The 27546-nt window shown below is 36.2% G+C and overlaps 1 protein-coding gene across 3 annotated transcripts in view; it reads right to left on the reverse strand.

The window, feature by feature from the left end:
- The window catches only part of LOC134602740 (protocadherin gamma-A4-like), a 487733-nt gene extending 460530 nt beyond the window's left edge, over positions 1–27203 (reverse strand). Inside the window, exon 1 of one of the 3 annotated variants that reach the window (XM_063447960.1) lies at positions 24754–27203. In XM_063447960.1, coding sequence (XP_063304030.1) covers positions 24754–27174 — 2421 coding nt within the window. In that variant the 5' untranslated portion in view covers positions 27175–27203. Of the gene's footprint in view, positions 1–5099; positions 7533–15201; positions 17687–24753 lie in introns of those variants that run through there. The other 2 variants (XM_063447955.1, XM_063447966.1) reach the window with 2 other exon arrangements.
- Between the last annotated feature and the right edge of the window lie 343 nt (positions 27204–27546).

A 27546-nucleotide genomic window follows, 5' to 3' on the forward strand; every position in this document is an offset into this window, starting at 1 on the left:
CTGGCCATTTTCATGATGTCACAAGGGAGGCGGAGCCAGCGCAGGTGGACCCGCGAAGCGCTGGAAATAAGGTGAGTTTAAAACTTTTATAGGGAGGCTACGGAAGGACAAGCTACCTAAATGGTGGGTTAAACATTATAGGGTCAGGAATACATGTTTGTGTTCCTGACCCTATAGTGGTCCTTTAATGTATTAATACATCAAGAAACAAGGTCAAGGTAAAGTAGGGTCAGGATTACAGAAATACTCAGAGTCAAGACAAAGCCGAGTCAGGATACCAGAAAATCACAAAGACAATTACGAACCCGGGTCAGGATACCAGAAATCACTGAGTCAATATGAAGCCGAGTCAGGATACCAGAAATCAAAAGATCAATACAAAGCCAAGGTCAACACCGGAAATGCTCCACGTGGCCGCGCGGCCTGAAGACTGCAGTAATGCCGCCATGCAGTGCTTTCTCCCAGCGGGGCCCGAGGAGGGAGCGGCGTGGGCGCCAGATACAGGTAATTTTGTGAATATCTTGAAACTTACCTGTATCTGTAGGACTCTTCATTAGTCTATTTTTTTTTTACTTATAGAGGATCCACTACCTTGGCCAGTTATACTTATTTAGATATTTGCAAGTCTGTAATTTTACAAGAAAATATGATGTATGATGTAAAATATGCTCTTTGAAGCCCCACATATTTTTAAGAGCCTTTCTGAGGCTGTAATCGTTCGTATGGGCCTTATTTCTCTAATCTATAATGCCATAGGTATAAGGTATGTACATTTTGGAAAGTTTTTTGTTTTTGACATTCTTTATTTTTACAGTGCAAATTAGTACAAACAGGTTTGCTATGGCACAAAAGGATTGCCAAACTTAGAATGCAATGGTGATAGTAATAGTTAACAGATATTATATTGTCATCTGTAAGTCATCCAACACCGCATGCTGGCCACAGCAAAAATGCAGTCTCTATGCTAGGTATGACTTCTCATGACTTCACATCCCTTTGCATCACTTGAAGGTTAGCTGAATCACATGCAAGTGTGTGGGACATAATCCAGAATGCTGCCTCCACCTCCTCGTAGTAGGAACCGTTCCCTTATGTCCAAGGATCCCGTGTCACCAGATGGCAGGATTGTGGTCCCACAGACACTCTGGATTGCGGAGAGCCCTCTAGTGTAGGTAAACAATGGGTTGGATGCAGGTACAATAGGGCCCCCAGCCCAGAAGAAAAAGAGCTGTGAGCAGGAGTCTTGGCTTGTGTCAGTAGCTCACGAAGGGTAATTGAGATGCAAAATCTGCTATCAATATGTTGTGGATTGCCTGGCAAAGCTTGTCAAATTTGGCCTTGAAGATTTTTTTCCATATGTGGCCCTTCTGACTCACTTGACTGTGTGGAAGCTTCATTGTGTATCTCATCTTAGAGCAGCCACATGATCTCAGAACAGCAGGAGGTTAGTCAATATAGTGCAGAGTAAGTAGCTTTCCCAGTGGGGACCGCGGTATCCCCAGCCTGTCCAAAATGGGGCAGGGTAAGAGGCTGTGCTTCAATGCCATTACAAGATGCCCTCCTCAAGTTAAGAGACCTGCACTTCTCCCAACTGTCAGGTCAGCAAGCTGCTAAGCCACACTGTTGGACAGGTAAGTACTTGGTGAAGTAGTGCAGTTTGAGCTAGGAAGTTGCAGGACTATCAGGTTTCAAACAGCAAGTTTTAAAGGTTTTGCTTAATTATTGTTGGAATATACTCCTAGGTGATGACCAGACCTCTGCTATAGACTTATAAAATATAGTTCTACCCAGAGCGAGCCATACCACAAGTACTCGTGTAAATTCAATTAGACCATATTAGACCATACAACCATACAATCATACCATACAACCATACGGAGCCAATGGAAAGAATGTTACATTTTTTTTTAAACAGAGCAAAGGTGTCATAATAACATGAAATCAAATATTAACAACTATTAACTAACGTCATGAACAAGCCTCTGCATACAATATTGGTGAAAACTTATCTATGAGGGCATTACTAGTTGGCTACTTCTTAGAATAGGAGGGAACAAAGTTGATTATAACTATGTATATGATGTTCTGGCATGGTCAAGTGCAAAACTACATGTGTGAAGTTCTTGCAATGTACAAGGCTACTTGTCTCATGATTTAGCTTAACAGAAATTAACACTTTCAATTATTCAGGAGCTACTAAAATACACATCTTGCCATCTTGGATGTCAGGCCCTGCCTTCTTGGAAAGATCTTAACTATGTTGGCCAGAAGAGAACATGACTTTGGAGAAACTCAGTTATTGGGAAGTATGGAAAGATCTAGGGAAGGCTCTTTGCACAGCCCCAGCATGTGTGAATTTATAGGAATAAATGTTAAGATTATGATTAGGTGTTATAAAACCTCCATGAGGCTCTACAGAATGAGTAAGACTCCCTCAGATCTTGTTGGATGAGCTATGGACTCAGAGGGACATATATACAAATGTGGTGGGTGTGCCCTAAAGTATCTAGACCTATCAATGGTTTCCCATCCCAAAACCTAATCATCCACACAAGTTTTGGCTGTAGGATGGTGGCATGGTGGGGTTCCCACAATATTGAATCTGAACTAAGATAGAGGAAAACAGCATATATATAAAAAGCTGATAGCTATATGCTCACAGGGTGTAGACAGTATAGGAAGACTATACACTGATCTCTCTCAAACCACTAATATTGTTTAAATTCCCCTCGTGCTGACAAAACAGCTCTGAAGCACTAAAGCATGGACTCCACAAGACCTCTGAACATGTACTGTGTTATCTATCAAGCACCAAGACATTACCAGTAGATCCTTTAAGTCCTTCAAGTTGCGAGGTGGAGCCTCCATAGATTACATTTGTTGTTCCAGCACATCTCACAGATGCTCCATCAAAATTAGATATATGGAATTTGGAGACCTAGGCAACACCTTTACACTTTGTCATGGTCTTTAACCTATTCCTGGCCAATTTTTGCAGTGTACATATTAAGGAACAGCTGACACATAAAATACAGTTTTACATTTTAAAAGGTTACTTAATATCACCTACCTCAGCAAACAAATATGGGGTACGGTTCGACAATATGACCATATTGTGTTAAGCCCACCACTACTTCACAGTACCCCAGTATTGATGGGTCCTACACTAATTCCAGTTTTGGAGATACATTAAATAGTGCTTTTGCTAAATTTGCTTAAGTGTATTTAAATAATCTGTTGTAAGAGCATTGTGAAGATATATAATGCAAAATTAAAATGATAAAAAAACACAGTACAAAAGTACAGAAGTGTCAAAACTAAACAATTAAAGTGACAGTGCTTTAATGTATATACAAACAATGCATATCATATATCTGCTCTATACCAACTAAAAATTATAATCAAAGTGGCAATTCTATCCAAAACCTCCTCAAATTTATACTTTCCTATGGTCACCTCCAAAGGGGCATCTAAAGCTGGTGGGGCAGGACAAGGTGCTCCACCCAAAAGGAATCTGGTATGGACTCCAAGCTTAAAAAATAGAGGCTATTTGTTAAAGGTGATTTTGGTTGTTTTTTGATGCACGTGTAATTCCAACCATTATATTTTGATATTTGCACCTATAACATTTGGAATATTTCATATGCATTCTTTTTTGTGGGCATTTAATGCATTTTAATTAAAAGAAAAATGGGAGTAGCTTACTCTATCCTGTATGTGATGTCACATTGTAATGCTTTACTTTGTGCCAGCTTTATAATAATTTCTACAGATAAACTGATTTAAAACATCTTATGTTTGTTTGCAAACAATAATTGATAAAATTCAAACTGCAGATAAAAATTATCGGAATTACTTATTCTTGTTTCCTTTTAAGTTAAAAAGGTTGTAAGGTGATGTCAATAAGGTTAAAAAAGCTAAACTTTTATGAGGCAACCCTTTTGATTCAAGATTTTGTATACTGATATACAGTAATGATGAAGAATAAAATTAAACTTGGCTATTGATTTGTTCTTATATCGAGGATAATCCTAAACCTATTTTAAGCATGCATAAATACCTTTTTACATTACATGATCACGTTATGATTTAGACTATAACCAATTCTTCTTCTCCTTATCTGACATATTTATAAATATAAAAATTTAATAAATTCTTTATTTGATTGTTTCTATCATCAAAGAAGGATTAAGATGCCGTTACAGTCCATAATGAATGCGGCAGTGAGGCTCATCTTCCTGTCCGCCCGCCCCTCCCATGCCTTACCCTTCTGTCAGTCGCTACATTGGCTTCCTATAAAATATAGAGCTCAATTTTTGCTTGCTTTCAAATCGCTACATAATGCTGCTCCCACCTATCTATCCTCCCTTATACACAAGTATGTCCCATCTAGGCCGTTACGATCTGCTGAAGACTTATGTCTATCTTCTGTCCGTACTCCCACCTCTGATGCTCACCTTCAAGATTTCTCGAGGGCTGCACCATTCCTGTGGAACTCACTTACCTCCTCCGTTAGATGCTCACCCAGTCTCCACTCCTTCAAAAAATCGTTAAAAACCCACTTCTTCATAAAAGCGTATCAATTAAACTGTTAATAGCTCCTGACTGATTCATCTTCTGTCATTAGTCTAATACTATCCTTACCTTTTTGTGTCATTTTACCCCACTCCCTCTAGAATGTAAGCTCATTGAGCAGCGCCCTCAACCCCTCTGTTCCTGTATGTCCAACTTGTCTGGTTACAACTACATGTCTGTTCGTCCACCCATTGTAAAGCACTGCCGAATTTGATGGCGCTATATAAATAATAACATAATAATAATAATAATAATAATAATAAGATCCAACTCTATATCATATTTCAGTAATTTAAGGAAACACTGATAATGAGGACATATTTAAGTTATGACTTTTACAGATAAGATATTTTTGAAAATTGTTGTGGCACGTGTTTTATTTAAGTCCACATGCAACTTTTTTATATTTGTTATATTTTTTTGATAGTGTAATATACATAATTATTGAGAGAGGAGAGATAAAATACCAACAGAAAAGTAACATTATTCTTTTGAAAGCAAAAAAGTAATTCCAAACACTTTACCTTGTTAAGGCTATTTTCTGAAACATTGGCTTGAGCTGAATAGTTTTCAGACACAGAATCTTCAGTATCAATTAGATTTTCTGTTGGGACATTCTGGATAGGCCTCAAATAAGCAATTTCATTCTGTCTTGAGTCCAGAGTCACACAAACATCATATGAGCATGGAAATGGTAATGAACCATCACTGAACTGAGATGGATATTTCAGGGAAAGCTGAGGATACCACGGCCTAGTTAAAGCTCCGAAAGCTGAGGGAGTATTTGATTTTTTGTATTTTGCAATGACTGTAACCATCACTGTCACGATGAATAAAAAAGAAATAAGAGCAATGGATATCACAAGATAGAAGGTTACATTTGAAGAATTATCTGATTCTCTGGGTTGCTTGGTTATCTCTAGAGGAACATGTTGGAAATTTTCTGCTATGACCAGGTTTAGCGTTACTGTTGCAGATAAACAGGGGAATCCATTATCATTCACCATAATCACAACCTTTTGTCTTAAAGAGTCTATTTCTTGCAAGTCTCGCCCTGTCCTAATTTCTCCTGTGTGTTGACCAATGATTAACAAAGATGAATCAGAAACCTCTAATAAATGATAAGACAGCCATGCATTGTGTCCAGAATCCGCATCTACAGCAATAACTTTAGTTACCAGATAACCTTTCTCAGATGAATGGGGAATAAATTCAAATACGGTTGCCCCTTCGCTGTCTTGTGTGGGATAGAGAATCTTCGGAGCATTATCATTCTTATCAATGATACATATCCTCACTGTGACATTACTGCTGCAAGGTGGGGACCCTCTGTCTTTGGCCATTACCTGGAACTGAAATTCTCGCAGTTGTTCAAAATCAAATGTTCTTTGTGAGTAAACAACACCACTTTCTAAATTTATAGAAACATAAGAGGAAATTGGAATGTTATCAATATTCATATTAAGAAGTGAATATTGTACTTGAGCATTTTCACCATCATCAAAATCTGAAGCCTGGACATGGCATATAGAGGATCCAGGTGTATTATTTTCTGGAATATATATTATATAACTTGGCTTTTGGAATCTTGGTGGGTTATCATTTATGTCTGATAGAAGCAGTTTTATATATTTTTTAGTTGATAGTGGTGGAGATCCTTCATCCTCAGCCATAATTGTGACATTATACATAGGAGTCGTCTCTCGGTCCATAAGTCTTGTAGTTATAAGTTTATAGTAATTATTAGAAGATAATATTAATTCAAATGGCAGTGTTTCTGATATGTGGCATGTTACTTCACCATTGTTCCCTGAATCCTGATCATTAACATTTATGAGTGCAACTAATGTTCCAGGTAAGGAGTCCTCGGGAATTGGTGAAAACAATGATTTTATCAGTATTTCAGGCGCATTGTCATTGACATCTATTACTTCTATCAATATAGTACAGCGAGTCACTAAACCACCACCATCTTTGGCTTCAACTGTTATGTGGTAATTGCGGGTCACTTCAAAATCCAGTGCTCCTATAATTTTTATTTCACCAGTCATAGTATCAATACTAAAAGTATCCAAAGCCTTTTCTGGGATACGACTAAATGAGTAGGTTATTTGTGCATTAGAATTTTCATCTTTGTCAGTGGCATTAAGATGGAGAACTAGAAAACCTTCTGGTGCATCTTCATACAAACTGATTCTATATGTATCCTGACTGAATACAGGAAAGTTATCATTCACATCCTGCACTAAAACTTTGATTAAGGTGGTTCCAGTTTTTATGAGTTCACCTCCATCAGAAGCAGTTAAAATTAAATTATAGGAGCTCTGTTTTTCTCTATCTAGAGCCTTTTCTAACACAAGTTCAGGATATTTAATTCCTTCTGTAGTAATTTGTTCTCCCAATTTGAAATGTTGATTGGAACTAAGACTGTAGCTCTGTATAGAATTACTCCCTAAATCTGCATCCTGTGCATTTTCCAGAACAAAATGAGTTCCTGGTGAAACTGATTCACTCATTGCAATATTGTACATGTGCTTAGAAAATACCGGGGAATTATCATTTATATCTTGTATTTCTATTTTAACATGAAAAACATTTACAGGATTTTCAGCCAAAACCTCAAGATTCAGTAAGCAAATATCTTCCATTTCACATATTGCTTCTCTATCCATCCTGTCTATAACATATAAATTCCCATTTTCTTTACTGATATTAAAATAATGTTTTTTATTCTGAGATGCTATTTGTAATTTTCTGATTTCTAGATTTGCTGTATCTAAGCCCAGATCTTTTGCAACATTCCCTACTATAGAGCCTTGCTTCATTTCTTCTAAAATGGAATACTGAATCTGACCACAAGCAATTCCACAAAGGAAGGCTAAGAAAAATACTACTTGCCATGTCATTGTCCTCAGTATTTTATATTGAATAATCCCAGTCTTTGAAGCTGATATATGTATCCTCCTTAATATCCAAGTTATGTTGGTAAATTTCAAGAGAAAATGGATGTATGTTAATCGGCTTCTTGAACTGCAATGTCTTACTATTGTAAGCACCACTAGATTTTCAGAAATACAGAATGTCTACCTTGTTGGTCAACAGCACCACCCTGAGGCACATCTGAAGAACTACATCACACTTTTCAAATAATAGTTTTAGTTTCATCTTTTGTTTTTTTATTTTAGAATTATAATTTATAAAGCGCCAACAAATTCCATAGAGCTGTACAAGGGTGATTTGATAAAAAGACATGTGATAAAACATAAGAATAGAGTAACATGATCTTAAAAATTCAATACTGAGTAAGAAAGTACTTAAAAGGGTCATAGAATGTAATTTGATTGTGATAGTAGATTGATAAAACACAAAAAAAATTACAAAAAAACAAATGAGTTTAGTCACAAATTGTACCATGTATTAAAGCAGATAACATTCCTGAATAGTTCATTATTACATATAATACTTGTTATAATTGGGAGTTGTTCCTCTCAAATCCTCTGGCAATGAGCTAAATGAGGTGTCTGTTTAATAGTAACTTGTGATTTTTGTCTTTGCCAAATTCTAAACAAAGTATTATTATAATGATTCACATGATAATTAAAATCAATAAAGTGTCTAATAGGAATATAGATTACAATATAAATTATAAACTACAGCCACTCATGAGACACTTTATTAGACACTTTATTGATTTTTAATTATTTTTGGATGTTATTTCACTTAATTTTAACACCTCCGTGTTAATTATGCACTGTATTTATTGATCACTATTGCAATAAATTGGTAGTTTTTCAAAGACCAGCTGGGTCGAAACATTGCTGTTTTTGCTCCAATAAAGCTGCTTTTTGGCTGTTACCTTGAGTGCCTAAACCCCTATTTGATTTTATATTTTCACAGGTAGCAGATGATCCAACAACAAAAGTGTTCTCCATATCATTGCCTATACCTCCTGTTTGATGTATTTACTCTAGAGAGTTTTGTGCAATTTCAACATTCTGAGAATATAAAACTTTCCTGATGTGCAATAAATAAATAATTTAGTAGGATTCAAATTAAGGATCTTTTTTTTTATAAAAAAATACAAAATTCACGATGATAGGACATTCACTTTCCTGTTTATAATGGCCACTGTTCTCTGCCCAAATCTGTTGTGTTGTCCTTAGTGCAGAGTCTTGACAGTATCAGGGATATTTCCTTTCAAAATATACTTATATCCCTTCCTTGTCTATGAGTAGCAAATTTGTTTCAAACGCATTTCGCATGTGATGGGCTTTTTCAATTACATTATAATTGTCACTATGTTATATCTTGTATCCTGAAAAAAAAAAGGGTTTTGGATATACATGCATTGGATTTTTTGTTAATATTTATAGGACACTCACTTCTCATAGGGCTGTAGCCTCCAAAGATTCTGTTTGGAAGGATGAATGAGGTCTGCAGATTGGTCTAATGAGTTTACCTTCCCTGAACTTTATTTTAAGCCTATTGAACACGTTTCTTTCCTGATAGTGAAAGATCTTTAAACGTGCACAATATGAACCACCTTATCTTTTTTAGAAAATGTCACTAAATCATTAAATCATGATGTAAATGTATTGTTTTATTTAAGACACAAAGGGGATATTATGTTGGAATATTGCATTCAGTTAGTTGAAGTTTCAGCTGATTGGTGGACAAGGAGTGATGTTATATGTACTGCTCTTTGTGCATTTTATGGTTATTTGACTTATTAATATCATAAAATGTCCATTGCTGCTACTTAAGTAGAAGAGAGAGATAAGCACAGTATAAGTCTATGTGTCTATTTATAAAATTAGTTTTGTTTTCCTTTAGGTTGCTTCACTGTAAATATATTTATTCCCTTCTTTGACTTACTATGATTGAATTGTTTATTCAGCTCTGGTTTATAACATACTGTTGTTGTTATTATTAGCATGTATATAGTCAACCAGAACAGGCTGGTCCACAGAAAGAGGAGGGATGGCACTCACCTTCCCCCAGTTTTTGTTTTAAAAAAAAATCATCACCATCTCTAAACTTCACCAGCTGCCACTGGCACTTCATATACATGATACATATTTAGAGATAAAGAAAGCTTTGCTCAAATGATCTTAATAATGATCGTACAATCTATAAGGATTTGAGGTAGGTGGATATATATCAATCGGTGTCATGTCTAAGGACACTTACAGGTGAGGTGGTCTGACTTGCATTCAAATCTGGGTTCTAACCAGTTCTATGGCAGTGGTGATACCATTGGTCTTACCAGTCAATACAGTATGCATAAACGACGCATTTTATAATGCTATTATTAAAAGTTATACAAAGATGTTTAATAAATGCTTCAGATGCTTCTCATAAAGAACTACTGAAGACACACACCGCAAGATGGCCAATAGAAATGATCCACTAATCTAGTGCTTTTCTATGAAAAATTGCATCTAGTGAATCTCATAGAGCATAGAAAGCTGTAAGGTTTAGCATAAGGAGCCCAATAAGCAGTAACTGATAGTTGAAAGTAACCAAGGCAAAGTACAGATAGGAATATGATGAAGGCACTGTCAGAAATAGCAATAGGTCAGTTCAGGCAGCACAGGTTCTTAAGTAAAATACGGATAAAGGGTCAAAAACAAGGAGGAAAACAGTAAGGCATTATGAATATACACAGAAGTATACAACTATAAGAGCACAGTACAACTGAGCATGGTAGACTGAGGAAAAATCGATATGCCCTTCCCCCCACATAATCCCCACATCGCTGGCACTCTCCCATTGCATGTCCAACCCTCTTCCCCTTTAAGAAGCAGATCTGGCATGTGCACACCTATGGAACTTATAAGCAATGGACGTTCCACAGCTACCTTCAGCAGCAGCTGTCTAGACGCCTGTACAAGCCGGAGCCAGATCATAGACACTGCACTGTCCTTCCCATCACCTAAGAAAACCACAATCGCTGTATTGCTGAGGAAGGTTAGCTGAGCTGACTTACACAGGAGGACCTGACGTACACTGACACAGTATCTCAAAAGGAGGTGGGAGAGATGCGGTGAGGAAGTATGAGGTAGCTATGTAACTATAAGGTCACCTGATAGAAGCTGTAACACCAAACAAATTATATCCCTGAATATTATGTTTTTGCAAGTATTCGTCCAGTTCTTGTTTAAACATCTGTACAAACTCAACCTTTGCCTTAGACTAAAGCTTCTTTCTTCCTGTCTAAATGGGTGACCTTGTGTATTATGCATAGTCATGTTTATGAATAGAGTACCAGACAATGGTTTGTATTGGCTCAGAATATATTTGTATAATGCTATCATATCCACTCTGAGGCATGTTTTTTTCTAAATTAAACAGATGTAAATGTATTAATGTTTCTTCATAGCTAAAATGTTCCATACCTTTTATTAATTGTGTAACTCACCTCTGCACCTTTTAAAGGGTGTTGAGCTTAGAATGCCAAGGTTCTACCCTTGAGTGCTCTTAATATCCAGTGTCAAGTATCAAGTAAGCTGGTATACCAAAGTTAAGCTGGTATACCTTTTTGAACCGCAGTGTCTGCCTGTTGTGTGCACCAATAGATCTTCAAAAATACAGAACCTTTACCTTGTTGGTCAACAACACCACTCAGAGGCACAACTGAAAAAAAATTGCACTTTTTAAGTAACAGTGTAGTTTTATCAGTGGTTTTTATATACTTTGAGACTGTATGGTAGCCCAGGAATGAAGATTACCCCCATGATAGCAAACCATTTGCAATAGTAGACAACCCAAGGTATTGCAAATAGGGTATGTCCAGTCTTTTTTAGTAGCCACTTAGTCACAAACACTGGCCAAAATTGGCGTTCAAATTAGTTTTTTGCATTTTTCACACACAAACAAATATTAACACTAACACTAGTAATATGTGAATAAAGTCTGTGCACGTTAAGTGGCATTCTATGTTTGATTTGCACATGTGATATTGAGCTGTGTAGACAGCTGAGTGATAAGCATTTTGTTTTATATACAGAGTTGCACTACTATGTGTTTCTTTATCTTTTTCATATGAACTTGTATTGTGCCATTTATTGGAGGCATTCATCTTATTCACAAGTATATTTTCTATACATATTTTGATCACACTGTTTTATGAAGTCACCTTATATTCACTAGTGCTCCACTCTTCACCCTTTTACAGAATTAAATATTTGTCTTATATAACTATTGTACATGTTAATGCTATATGAATAATTGTAATTATAATTGTAATCATTTCTAAAAAAGACATGGTATAGATAAAAAAAACATTTGTATTGGTATTTGTGCAACATTGATGTTTAACCCCTTAAGGACATATGACGTGTGACATGTCATGATTCCCTTTTATTCCAGAAGTTTGGTCCTTAAGGGGTTAATATTATCTTACAGTGAGGGAAAAATTATTTGATATACTGCTGATTTTGAACATTTGCCAACTGACAAAGAAATTATCAGTCTATAACTTTAATTGTAGGTATATTTTAACAGTGAGAGACAGAATAACAAAAAAAATCCATAAAAACGCATGTCAAAAAAGTTATAAATTGACTTGCATGACAATGAGTGGAATAAGTATTTAAAGTCTTTGTAAAATCTTTGGTCATCTTGTATGAACTGCACGTTTGAGATCTCCCCAGAGTGGCTTTATGATATTAAGGTCTAGAGATTGTGATGGCCACTGCAGAACCGTCACCTTTTTCTGCTGTAACCACTGGAGGCTCAACTTGGCCTTGTGCTTAGGGTCATTGTCATGCTGGAAAGTCCAAGGGCAGCCTTCGTGCAGAAGAATATAAATTGTCTGTCAGTATTTTCTAATAAAATGCTGCATTCCTCTTGCCATCAATTTTCACAAGATTCCCCATGCCTTTAGAGTTTACATCATGCTGGGAATGGTATTCTTTTCACTATAGGCCTTGTTGATCCCTCTCCAAACATAGCACTTATGGTTGTGACCATAAAGCTCTATTTTGGTCTTGTTACTCCAAATTATAGTGTGCCAGAAGCTGTGAGGTGTGTCAAGGTGTTGTCTGGCATATTGTAAACAGGGTTTTTTGTGACATTGACACAGTAAAGGCTTCTTTCTGGCTACTTGACCACGCAGCTCATTTGTGTTCAAGGATCATCGTATTTTGCTCCTTGAAACAACCACACTGTCTTTTTCCAGAGCAGCCTGTATTTCTACTGAGGTTACCTGTGAGTTTTTCTTTGTATCCCGAACAATTCTTCTTGCAGTTGTGGCTGAACTCTTTCTTGGTCTACCTGACCTTGACTTGGTATCAAGAGATATTTGTATGCATCAAACTTATCCAGTATGAAAGTGTATCGACACAAACTGTTGTTTTAGCAAATGTTACAAGGAATGGGTTCTAAGTGGCATAAAAAAAGTATATATTGGCAACAGCCTTCTATAAACTAGCTAAGTAGAAATACGACTTCATGGTCGCTAACTAAAAAAAATTAGGCAAAATAGAAGGCTAGATCCTGCCAAACACCCAGACTAAGTAACTGAAGGATACTCCCTTAAATCCTCCAATTCACCAGCAAAGTTCCCTTCAATTACATCCACAGAACTTCTTGTCTAGAGTCTAAAGTATTACCCCATACAAACTATTCTAAATAAATAACCGTAGTGCAGAAAAAGCATGCTACGATATAAAATAAAAAAAATAACAGTAAACCGACATGCGTTTCAGCGCTACTAAAGCACCTTCAACCGGGGCATTCGAGGGAGCCACTCACTGTGTCTCCTTATATCAGACCGAGGCAGCCGGTCACATGGTGGCCACGACTAATTGCATCTCTGGGGAGTGTGTAGTGGGTTTGCCAAAACGTCATACTCGTGTCCTAGACCCCACCCTTAGTATACCGCCCCTTTGTCAAGAATCCCACCTATCTCCATACTGCATGAATACATGGAGGAGGGTGGGAGGAGACCTGCTTGGCTGATACATACACACAAGGGGAACAAATGAATATGTTGACCCCTCATAGTAAATAAGGGAAACTAGAGGTAAAGTAAATGCTTATAAGCACCGATGTGTATATATCTAGACCTCTATCCCTGATCATTATGAGGAGTAGAGGGTAGATAGATCCCCTACATTTGTAGCTGGTAACATAAGGAGTGGATCACCATTAAAACATTTCAGAATATAGTTAGCTTTATGTTTGACTATATTACCGTACAGGTATGTATATTTCAGAGACCATGTTGTAAAACCTAACTTGAGCAATACACTAACCCAAGTTAAATCAAATTTTTATATTAAAGGCCCATAAATAGAGATTATATCACCATGTTTCATAGACATATTTGTATCTAAACTATATTATACATTGTTATCGGTAAATTATATCCCAAATTATATGTTAACCTGGTTCAGAATACTTCCTACTATTGTCAAAAGAGTAGGGGATTATAAGATCCAAAAGGGGTCCCCTGGTGAAGTGATTGAATACGGCTCTCAGATTGTTAGTAGTCCCTCTGCAAAAATATTTATAATTAAACAATATTTTCAAAACACAAGAGAATAAATGAATAATAATCTTTCCCAAAGATCATATTTTTGTAACATATTCGGCTGCCAATATAGGGGGAAAACATAAAACCCTTGGGTGCCAGAGTGTCCAATTTGTAAATCCAAGAGCACTCTCTTTTTTTGAGGGCTAAATCAAGATCCCCTCCCATCCTACCAAGACTGACTCTTTCTATACCCGAGAACTTCAACCCCCTAGGGGAATCTCTGTGGTATGCCCTCACATGTCTCACCACTGGGGTGTCTTTGAAGGAGGTCACAGAATGGACATGTTCCATAAACCTCCTTTTGAATGGGTGTATTGCCTAAAATAAGGATTTTAAGTGTGCTCATAAAGTCTGTGATCATCTTCGATCCCTTAAGAATATATCGACATGCCACACAGTGGCCGCACTGATAAGTGCCCACCACAGAGATCCAGCTTTTCTTGACAGTTTTGGTCAATAGGTGACTTGGCACCAACAAATCTTTAAGATCATCCCCCTTTTGGCTGTTACCCCCTTTTTTTTTCAGGTTTGCTTGCACACACCAATAGTCCCTTTTTGGGACACTCTATTTTCTTGTATAATTTTGCCACATTATCTTATCCATTCTAGTTCAGGTGTACTAATGTAGATATGTCACAATCTCCTTCTAGTTTATCAAGCATACTGGTTAAAGAATAAAATGTCCTTGTTAAAATTAATAGGAAATCCTGATAAATAATTAATATCTGGAGAACAATTTGGTTATTCCAATCTGCTTTGTGTTCATTGTAGCTAGATATTTATACATTAAATGCATCACATATTTGTAAAAATCTAAAATAAATTTAATGAATTGACAAATTATTTGAAATAAGAATTAAAAGCAAATATTTACAATCATAGTAATTGCCCTTGAATGTATTTTTTTTTCTTCAGGATTTTTAACAATTTATATATGATTCTTCCATAAATATACAAATTTTAATAAAAATATATATATTCAACAACTGAATGTTGAATGGTTGATTCATAATTTCAGACAGAATGCTGAACTGTTTATTAATCATTTCATGAACACGCATCTTTAAAAATAATTTTAGCCTTACCTGTGTCAGGCTAGCTGAAGGAAAACTGTCACTGGGAGGTTCATCCTGAAGAGCCAAATCGCTAGTATCAATAAGATTTTCTGTAGGTACATTTTGGGTTGGTTTTAGATAAGCAATTTCATTCTGTCTCGAGTCCAAAGTAACACAAAGATCATATGAATATGGAAAAGGTAGTGATCCATCACTAAACTGAGAAGGTGGCCTGAAGGAAAGCTGGGGATACCAAGGTCTACTTAAAGTTCCAAAAGCTGTAGAAGCAGTTGTCTTTCTACACTTAGAAATTACTGTAACAATTACTGTCAAAATAAATAAAATAGAAATCATTGTGATGGATACCACTAGATAGAAAGTTGCATGAGATGAAGTATCTGAGTTACTTGGTTGTTTCTTTATTTCTGGAGGTACTTGCTGGAAATTCTCTGCCACAACTAGGTTTATTGTGACTGTTGCAGACAGATTAGGAATCCCATTGTCCTTAACGATAACCACAACTTTTTGCCTTAGTGAAGTTGTATCTTCCAAGTCTCGTGCAAGTCTAATTTCTCCTGTGTGCTGTCCAATGTTGAAGAAATGTGTGTCAGGAACCTCTACTAAATGATAAGATAGCCATGCATTGTGTCCAGAATCTGCATCCACTGCAATCACTTTGGTTACCAAATAGCCTTTCTCAGAAGAATAAGGAATAAATTCAAATAAGGATGATCCTTGTGGGTCTGGTGATGGATAAAGAATCTTTGGAGCATTATCATTCTTATCAACAATACAGATCTTTACGGTGACATTGCTGTTTAGAGGAGGAAAGCCTCTATCTTTTGCTATTACTTGGAACTGAAATTCTCGCATATGCTCATAGTCAAGAGAACGCTGCGCATAAAGAATTCCACTTTCCAAGTTAATGGACACATATGAAGAAATAGGTATGTCCTCGATATTTGCATTGAGAATAGAGTATGAAATATGTGCATTTTCTCCAATGTCAAGATCAGTTGCATGAATTTTATAAATTGAGGTACCTGGAAGATTGTGTTCCATTAAATAAATTACATAACTTAGTTTATCAAAGACTGGATTATTGTCATTCACATCTGATATGTCCAGTTGAATTGTTTTTACAGTTACAATTGGAGGAGAACCTTCATCTTTAGCTAACAATGTAATATTATATGTTGAATTTTTTTCTCTGTCTATAATACCGGATGTGGCAAGTTTAAAATAACCATTAGATGTTGGTAATAATTGAAATAATGCTGTTTCTGTTATTTGGCATGTATACTGTCCATTCTTTCCTGAATCAATATCATTAACATGGATTAAAGCTATGAGAGTTCCAGGTATGGAATCCTCTGGAATTGGTGTAATCAGCGATGCTATTATGATCTCTGGTGCATTGTCATTGACATCCAAAATGTGTATCAATACTCTACAGTGAGCCACTAACCCACCACCATCTTTTGCTTCAACCGTCATTTCATAGTTTTGCTTAACTTCAAAATCCAGCATACATATTGTCTTAATTTCACCACTTAGAGGGTCTAAACTAAAAGTATCTTTTGTATTTTTAGCAATGTGACTAAATGAATATGTTATTTGTGCATTAGAACCTTCATCTTCATCAGTAGCATTTAAACGGACAACAAGAAAGCCAATTGGTGCATCTTCATTAACCTTGATTCTATAACTGTCCTGACTGAATACTGGAAAGTTATCGTTCATATCCTGAATCATAATCTTAAGAAGAGCTGTTCCAGTTTTTGCAGGTTTACCTCCATCAGAAGCAGTTAAAATTAATTCATAGTAATTGTGTTTTTCTCGATCCAGACCCTTTTCAAGCACAAGTTCTGGATATTTAAGTCCTTCTGTGCTATTTTTTATTCCCAAACTGAATTGTTTGTTTGAAGAGAGGCTGTAGCTCTGCAAAGAATTAGAACCTAGATCTGGATCTCTTGCATTTTCTAGAACAAAATGTGTCCCTGGTACTGCAGATTCAGTAATTGCTACATCAAAAACATTCCTAGAAAAGCTTGGAGTATTGTCATTAATATCCTGAATCTCAATTTTAATATGGAAAACATTCACAGGATTTTCTGCTATTATTTCAAAATTCAATAAACAAACAGCATCCATTTCACAAATTACTTCTCTGTCTATCCTGTCAATCACATATAGATTGCCATTTTCTAAACTGATATTGAAATAATATTTTTTAGAGTGAGAAGCCATTTTAAAATTTCTAGTGGAAAAATTGTTAATATCTATTCCAAGATCATTTGCAATATTCCCTACTACAAACCCCTGCTTCATTTCCTCTAAAATGGAATACTGAATCTGTCCAGAAGAAATCTCATAGAGGACAGAGATAGAGAAAAATGCTACTTGCCATGTCAATGTCTTCCTTGTGCATCTATGTTGGATTATCCTTGACATTATCTTAAAGTGGCTTTACTTCTCCTCAAAATACTGATGATAATGAAGTGCCCAGGATCCAAGTTATGATACAAATGGAAGAGAGAAATGCAAGTTGCTAAAATTTTTCTTCCAGTTAAATTGCAGTCCTCCTATACTAAGCATCAGTATTTCCAGATTTCAAGCCACTCTACCTTATTGGTAAAGAGCACCACCCTGAGGCTGATACTAAGTACTGCAGGTGTATATTTAGCAATGTCATTTTATGAATCAAACAAAAAATATAGTTTAATAATTTTACTTTACATCATAAATATTATAAAAAATATGGGATCGATTTTAAATGGAAACTAAATGTGTTGTAAGAGCAAAATATAGTTAAATTCTGATATTGTGGAAAATAATAACACTGGTAAGTGAAACATGGAGTAACACATTTAGAATTTGTGAGATAAGCTTACTTAACACTTTGGGGAGAAAATACAAAAGCATGTAATTGTGTTAAGTGCTATTTTGTGAAAAGAATTACAATAAACATAAGTGAATACGAAAATTTTATTTTAGCTGCTGCCACACTTCAAGTGAAAAATAACTCCAAACCACATGATAGGTTAAAGCAGGCCAAACCTTATAACTAAACGTAAAATATAATAGGGTCACATTGTCAACAACCAATGTGAGTGTTCCATTTTTTACATTGGTTGTTGACAGTATTAAACTATTTACAGGTTTTACATAAAACTTTAATTTGCCTGAATTTGAGGTTAAATACTCTACAAGTGTTTTTGCTGTTGGTCTCGTTGCCGTTAGGTTGGGAAAGGCCCTGCATGACACTTTTTGAAAGATTGTATACATTTAATTACTCTGAAAAAGGAGCAATTTCAGCAATCCATTGTATGTTATATAAGAAGCTGAATGATGACACCTGGGAAAAGAAATTATCTACAATTAAAGAAAACAGATACAAGTGCATAACGCAATAGTATTCAGATCTAGTAAGATTGTCCCATATTTTCCTGAGCCATTCCTTAAGTTGTCAGAGAGGTTGTGCTAAACAAGCATCATTTTGCCATGTATGGTGGAAATGCATGAAAATAATAGAATATTGGAGAGGTATATCCAAAATATTAAGTCGAATTATCCAAATGCCTATAACTCCAGACCCAATATTGGCATTACTAAATGGAGCCCATTCATTTACTCACTTGTCCGCCACATTACTGACACGTTATCACAAAATACGTACAGCAGGAAGATTATGCATAGGAAAGAGGTAGAAAAACGTTATTTTCAAATTATAGATGCTTGTAGGAAAAGTGATATTTTGTCTTCTAGGCTTAGGTCCTTGACAGAAGGACTGTTATTTATGTCCTCATGTTCTATTGTATGGATGATTCATTGTGTATATATACTCCCCAACCCAACCATCCCGCTTTCATGCAAAGCTCTTCTTTTTATTTTATATATATTATATTTATATATATGAATGAAGTCTGTCTAGAAAGTACCCAGCCATGTAATATGAAAACTAGAGACATTTATCAAAGAAGATACAAGATACATACATTGGACAATTGGAGATACATACACTGTACATTGGACAATGACGCCTCAGTCCCCTTCAAAGTAGGAACCTTGGGACCTCACACAATTCTCCCAGCATCTCTTCTACTGTTCAAAACACTGCAAAATCTTTTGTTGGAATAGCCATCAGCTCTAGTGTCGCATTTACCTGATCTCATCGTCTGAAATCCCTTCCATTTCAAAATTGATTTTAATTTTGGGAAAATCAAGAAGTCGCAGTGCGCCAAATCTTTCAACAGATTTTCAACCATATTTGAAACACTTCTGACACACTTTTATTTGCGCTGCACTTATTGCATCTTACCCAAAAGCCTTCTGAATCATTTGAATATTTTCCATGGAGGAATGTTCAAGCATAATGCAAAATTTGATGCAGATTTGTTGCTGTACTAACTTAGACATGCTCACTCAACGGCGTCTAGTGCTCCCACTGACTATCCTTGACTGCCAGGTTACATCGATGTCTCATTATGTTAACAATAGCTGGACTTTTTTATATATATATATCCCTTTAGATCCCCTTCCTCCCAGCTATCCTGTTACATATACCCCTCAATTTGTTATTTTCTTTTTCTCTGTCTTTTTCATACTGTATCTGTTTTTAAGTTGTCATGTGTTATCTGTATTGTCTTGGTCTATATGAGTTGTCTGTATTGTTTTTAGTATAATTTAAATTATTTAATATTGTTTTTGCTCTTGATTATTTAAAAAAAAGTGCTCTATGAATACTGATGACTTTGAACTTTCTTTTATGAATTTCTAAAATAAACGTAAAAATTCAGAATGAGAGTGAAATCTGGTACAAGTTGTACAATTGTTTTTTTTTCTTTACATAGTTGGTTACTTCATCTAAGTGTTGCTTCTAAGTGTGTGTGGTTGGAGATATTCTGGAGATAACCTGGAGGTAATCTGAGGTATTCGGGAGGATAAATAAAAAGTTAAGGTTTGTTTGATTTAAATTATTCACCTCATTGGAATGGCAGACTTAGTTCAGTGTAATAGTTGCTTTGCATTTGTTTCACGTTCCACTTTTTGGAGGTTTGGTTGTTGTCTAATCTGTAGACAGTTCTCTATCTTGCGGCAGGAGATTGTATTTTTGAAGTCTGAGATTTGTAAATTATCTGGTAAACAAACTCAGGCTGGAACTGCTGCAAAGCCACTGCCACAGAGACATAATATGAATCGCAGATGGATCACTGTAGGATCTGGTAGACTTAGAGTTGTGGATAAAAGGCATATTGCACAGTCTGTAGCTCTACATAATTCATTTTCTGCACTTTCAGAGTGTAATGGTGTCATGGAGAGAGGCACTGAGGCTAGTGGTGTTGTGGAGAGAGGAACTGAGGCTAGTGGTGTTGTGGAGAGAGACACTGAGGCTAGTGGTGTTGTGGAGAGAGACCCTGAGGCTAGTGGTGTTGTGGAGAGAGGCTTTGAGGCTAGTGGTGTTGTGGAGAGAGGCACTGAGGCTAGTGGTGTTGTGGAGAGAGGCACTGAGGCTAGTGGTGTTGTGGATAGAGGCTTTGAGGCTAGTGGTGTTGTGGAGAGAGGCACTGAGGCTAGTGGTATTGTGGAGAGAGGCACTGAGGCTAGTGGTGTTGTGGAGAGAGGATGGAGACTATGGTGAGGCCTAATAGAAAGCAGTTGTTGTTGGGGGATTCCATCATAAGAGGTGTGGAGATGGACAATGGTGGTCTTGCGAGGTGTCTTCCCGGAGCTACTGCTCACAGAGACAGGAGACGTATCTGTAATATTGTTAAGCGAGCAAAGCAGGAAGGGGAATTGGATGTACTTGTCCATCTAGGGATAAATGACTTGGCTTGCAATGAGGTTTCAGAGGTTAAGGACGTTTTTAGTGTTTTTGCCAATGATATACGACAGGTTGCTTCCACACTGTCATTCTCTGAAGTTCTGCCTGTGCATAACATTTAGAACGACAGGCGGATGCGTATTAGGGACTTTAACTTGTGACTTGGTGAATGGTGTCGGGAGCAAGGATTTGGTTTTATCTCTCATGGTAGCTCTGTTTGGAATGGAAATAAACTGTACAAAAAAAATGGTTTGCATCTTTCTCAAAAGGGAACAAATGTTCTCAGTGAGCAGTTCAGAGGTTTTGCTAGGATGTATTTAAACTAGGAGGGGGGGCAAAAGGGTGATAAAACATAAATCCAATTGTCCCCCAAAACAAGGACAGAAGGTGCCTGTAGCAAGTGTGTTAAAAAATTATAAGCTTAGAGTCATCTCTACAAATGCTCGCAGTTTAGGGAATAAGATCCATGAACTTGTGGCAATAATGGCAACTGATAGTGTAGATTTAGTCGCTGTTACTGAGACATGGTATAATGAGAAATATGACTGGGACATAGCAATACCAGGGTACTCTTTATATAGAAAAGACAGGGAAGGCGGGAAAGGGGGAGGGGTGGCCCTGTATGTGAAGGATAGCATAAAATCTAGCCTAATAAAAGTTAGTGAGGTGAACATAGAGTCCGTTTGGGTTACATTAGAATTTGGTAATCACACAGTAATTCGTGTAGGTGTTATTTATAGGCCCCCAGGACAAATTGAAGAGTTAGATAATCTACTAGTTGAGGAAATAGTTAAAATGACAATGAAGGGAGAAGTTATCATCATGGGTGACTTTAATCTTCCTGATGTGAATTGGAAAACAAAAATAGCTGCTTGTGCCAGGAGCACACATATTCTAAACTCCCTACTGGGATTGTCTCTAAAACAAGTTGTTGAGGAGCCATACTAGATTTAGTGTTAACAAATGGAGATTTGGTATCCAATATTACTGTAGGTGAAAGTTTCGGATCCAGTGTTCATCAATCAGTGTGGTATAATATACGAACAGTGACTGAGTCACACCACACAAAAACAAAAGTTTTAGACTTTAGAAAAACAGACTTTTCTAAAATTAGAATATGTGTAAAAGAGTCAATATCAGACTGGAGCAATTTAAATGGCGTCCAAGAAAAATGGGATTATTTAAAAGTTGCACTACTGAAGGCAACAGAAAATTGCATTAGGCTTGTCAGTAAAAGCAAAAAAATCAAGAAACCACTGTGGTACTCCGCAGATGTGGCCAAAATAGTAAAAAACCAAAAGTTAGCATTTAGTAATTATAAAAAACCCAGAGTGAGGAAGACAGAATGATCTATAAGATTAGACAGAAAGAGGCTAAGCAAGTTATAAGAGCTTCCAAATCACACACAGAAGAGAAAATAGCACAGTCAGTAAAAAAAGGGGGACAAAACTGTTTTTAGATACATACATGAGAAAAGAAAAGTTAAACAAGGATTAGTTAGATTAAAAACAAAAGAAGGAAGGTGTGTAGAAGAGGATAAAGGTCTAGCTGACTGCCTCAATGAATATTTTTGTTCGTTATTTACAGATGAAAATGAAGGAGAGGGACCTCAGTTAAGAAAAAGGGTAAATTAGTTATTTATTACACGTGAGTTTACAGAGGAAGAGGTTCTATTTCAACTGTCAAAAGTAAAGACAAATAAGTCAATGGGACCTGATGGAATACACCCAAAGCTATTAAAAGAGCTTAGTGGTGTACTAGCAAAACCATTAACAGATTTATTTAACCAATCATTGATAACAGGAGTAGTCCCAGAAGATTGGAAGTTGGCGAATGTTGTGCCCATTCACAAGAAAGGTAATAGGGAGGAGTCGGGCAACTATAGGCCAGTAAGCCTTACTTCAGTAGTGGGGAAAGTGATGGAAACCATGTTAAAGGATAGGATTGTTGAACATCTAAAAACACATGGATTTCAAGATCAGAGACAACATGGGTTTACTTCAGGGAGATCATGCCAAACTAATCTTATTGGTTTTTTTTTTTGATTGGGTAACTAAAATTACAGATCAGGGTGGTGCAGTAGACATTGCTTACCTAGATTTCAGTAAGGCTTTTGACACTGTTGCACATAGAAGGCTTATCAATAAACTGCAATCTTTAAGTTTGGATTCCAATATTGTTGAATGGGTGAGGCAGTGGCTGAGTGACAGGCAACAGAGGGTTGTAGTCAATGGAGTATATTCAAAGCTTGGGCTTGTCACCAATGGGGTACCTCAGGGATCTGTACTTGGACCCATTCTCTTTAATATTTTTATTAGTGATATTGCAGAAGGTCTTGATGGTAAGGTATGTCTTTTTGCTGATGATACTAAGATATGTAACAGGGTTGATGTTCCAGGAGGGATAAGCCAAATGGCTAATGATTTAGGTAAACTAGAAAAATGGTCAACAATGAGTTGTGGCAACTGACATTTAATGTGGATAAGTGCAAGATAATGCATCTTGGACGTAAAAACCCAAGGGCAGAGTACAGAATATTTGATAGAGTCCTAACCTCAACATCTGAGGAAAGGGATTTAGGGGTGATTATTTCTGATGACTTAAAGGTAGGCAGACAATGTAATAGAGCAGCAGAAAATGCTAGCAGAATGCTTGGTTGTATAGGGAGAGGTATTTGCAGTAGAAAGAGGGAAGTGCTCATGCCATTGTACAGAACACTGGTGAGACCTCACTTGGAGTATTGTACGCAGTACTGGAGACCGTATCTTCAGAAGGATAATGATACCTTAGAGAGAGTTCAGAGAAGGGCTACTAAACTGGTTCATGGATTGCAGGATAAAACTTACCAGGAAACGTTAAAGGATCTTAACATGTATAGCTTGGAGGAAAGACGAGACAGGGGGGATATGATAGAAACATTTAAATACATAAAGGGAATCAACACAGTAAAGGAGGAGACTATATTTAAAAGAAGAAAAACTACCACAACAAGAGGACATAGTCTTAAATTAGAGACACAAAGGTTTAAAAATAATATCAGGAAGTATTACTTTACTGAGAGGGTAGTGGATGCATGGAATAGCCTTCCAGCTGAAGTGGTAGAGGTTAACACAGTAAAGGAGTTTAAGCATGTGTGGGATAGGCATAAGGCTATCCTAACTATAAGATAAGGCCAGAGACTAATGAAAGTATTTAGAAAATTGGGCAGACTAGATGGGCCGAATGGTTCTTATCTGCCGTCACATTCTATGTTTCTATGTTTCTATGTTTCTAAGATGCTGTTTAAAAAATATTATTGTATTGTGCACTATTGTAATGCAATTTGACATTCTTAATGTACAATCTACTATGTTTTTCATGACTCATTTTAATTGAAATGCAAAGTAAATTATTGTTTGGCATTAGTAGTATTAGTAGCACATAGTAAACATTTAAAGTAAATTTGAAATTAATATGTCATTATCCATATTATATCATGTAGAAATATTTACTATAGAAACTATACAACTTTACTAAATAGTTTGGCACCACACTGTTTCTAGAGATTTTAAATGATCACAAACAGTCACTAAACAAGGCACAAGAATACTTTCTAGAGCAATGTCATACTAAAATGAAGGAAAAACATGTATGTTACCTAAACATGAACTAAGTTTGTGTTCTGTAACCTTAATAACACAATATGTAGGAAAAGAAAACAATATGTATTGTTTAGCATTTATGTTATTCTACTATAACTGAAATATATAAAACCTTACCTGTGTGAGATTAGCTGAAGAAAAATTGTCAGTGGACGTGTCATTCTGAAGAGCCGAATCACCGGTATCAATGAGGTTGTCTGTTGGCACATTCTGGGTTGGTTTCAGAAAAGCAATTTCATTCTGTTTCGAGTCCAGAGTCACACAAACATCATATGAGTATGGAAAAGGTAGTGATCCATCACTGAACTGAGAAGGAGCTTTAAAAGAAAGCTGGGGATACCAGGGCCTATTTAAAGTTCCAAAGGTTGTAGGAGTAGTTGACTTTCTAAATTTGGAAATTACAGTAACAATCACTGTCAGAATAAATAAAATTGAAATTATAGTGATAGATACAACCAGGTAAAAGGTTATGTTAGATGATGTATCTGAGTTGTTTTGCTGTTTCCTTATTTCTGGAACTTGCTGAAAGTTTTCTGCCACAACAAGATTTATCGTAACTGTTGCAGACAAAGAAGGAACTCCATTGTCTTTCACAATAACCACAACCTTTTGTCTTAGTGAAGTTGTATCTTGGAAGTTTTGTGCTAGCCTAATTTCCCCTGTGTGTTGACTAATTACAAAGAAAGATGAGTCAGGAGCCTGAAGTAAATGATAAGAGAGCCATGCATTATGTCCAGAGTCTGTGTCCACAGCAATCACTTTGGTTACTAAGTAATCTTTCTCAGACGAATGTGGAATAAATTCAAATAACGTTGTTCCGTCTGTGTCTGTCGATGGATAAAGAATCTTTGGAGCATTATCATTCTTATCAACGATACATATCCGCACTGTGGCATTGCTGCTGAGAGGAGGTGATCCCCTATCTTTAGCTATTACCTGAAACTGAAATTCTCGTAGCTGTTCAAAGTCAAATGAACGTTGTGCATAAATTACACCATTTTCTGAGTTTATTGTAACATATAAAGATATTGGAATATCTTCTATATTTGTGTTGAGAATAGAGTACATTATTTGAGCATTTTGACCAGCATCAATATCTGATGCATGAACTCTGTGTATTGAGGTGCCTGATAGGTTATTTTCCAGAACATATGTAATGTAATTTAATTCATTAAAAACTGGTATATTATCATTCACATCAGAAATGGTCACTTGAATATTTGTTTTTGTTAAAAGTGGTGGAGAACCTTCATCCTGAGCCATTAATGTTATATTATAACCTGAATTTGTTTCTCTATCCATAGAACTTGATGTAAGAAGTCTATAATAATCATTGGATGAGGGTATTAATTTAAATAACAATGTTTCAGCTATATGACATGTCACCTCACCATTCTTTCCTGAATCAAGATCATTTATATGAATTAATGCAATGCGAGTTCCAGGCATGGAATCTTCTGGGATTGGTGTAGTCAATGATGCCAGCAGAATCTCTGGAGCATTATCATTGACATCTGCAATCTGTATCAATACCCTACAGTGGGTTGCCAAACCTCCACCATCTTTTGCTTCAACGGTCATTTCATAATATTGTTTCAATTCAAAATCCAGTGCTCCAGTTGTCTTAATGTCTCCACTTACAGGGTCCAAGCTGAAAGTATCCTTTGCATTTTCAGGAATATGACTAAACAAATAAGTTATTTGTGCATTAGAACCTTCATCTTCATCGCTGGCACTGACACGGACTACAAGTGAGCCATATGGTTCATTTTCATTCAAACTGATTCTGTAAGTGTCCTGAGTGAAAAGTGGATAATTATCATTTGCGTCCTGAACTACAATCTGTACTAAAGCTGTTCCCGTTTTCATTGGTTTACCTCCATCAGAAGCAGTTAAAGTTAATTCATAGAAACAATTTTTTTCGCGATCCAGAACCTTTTCTAAAACAAGTTCTGGATAGCTAATTCCTTCAAGGCTAATTTTTTCTCCCAATTTAAAATACTGATCAGGAGTAAGTGTATAGCCTTGTAAAGTATTAGTTCCTAGATCTGGATCATGTGCTCTACCAAGAGCAAAATGTGCTCCTGGTAATGCAGATTCACTTATTACTATATTAAATAGATTCTTAGAAAAAGTGGGATAATTGTCATTAATGTCCTGAATTTCAATTTTAACATGGAAAACATTCACAGGATTTTCAGCCAAAATTTCAAGGTTCAGTAGACACAGATCTTCCATCTCACATATTGTCTCTCTATCTATCCTATTAATTACATATAGGTTGCCATTTTCTAAGCTTATGTTGAAATACTGTTTCTTAGCATGAGATGCCATTTTTAGCTTTCTTATTTCCAATTCTTTAATTTTTAAATCAAGGTCTTTTGCAACATTTCCCACTACATAACCTTGCTTCATTTCTTCTAAAATGGTATATTGAACCTGCCCAGAAGCAATCTCATGCAGGAGAATAATAGAAAAGGAAATCACTTGCCATGACACTGCCTTCTTTGTGTTAATATATTGGAACATTCCAGCCATTCTTGGAAGATGAACAGGTTATTTTTTAATCCAGAGGATGATAGTAAGAAACTCACAGGATCCTCTTGATATAAATCAGTAAATAAATCCAAATTGTTTTTCAAATGCTCCTTGTTCTGTTAAACAGCAAAGACTGCCCTCTGTGCATATCAGTATAGCTCCAGTTATCCAGAATCTCTACCTTACAGATCAATAGCACCACACTGAGGCAGAACTGGGGAACTGCAGGGCAATTTTTAAATAATTTGCTTTTCTATAGTTTAAACAAGAAATGTAGTATACAAGATTTAAAAGTAACATAAATCTTCTGAATTATAGTAAGATGTTTTCAAATATTTTGTATGATGCAAAATATGTTCCACCTGAACGTTC

This window comes from Pelobates fuscus, chromosome 3 (genome assembly GCF_036172605.1).
Source record: "Pelobates fuscus isolate aPelFus1 chromosome 3, aPelFus1.pri, whole genome shotgun sequence".
Taxonomy (NCBI): Eukaryota; Metazoa; Chordata; class Amphibia; order Anura; family Pelobatidae; genus Pelobates; species Pelobates fuscus.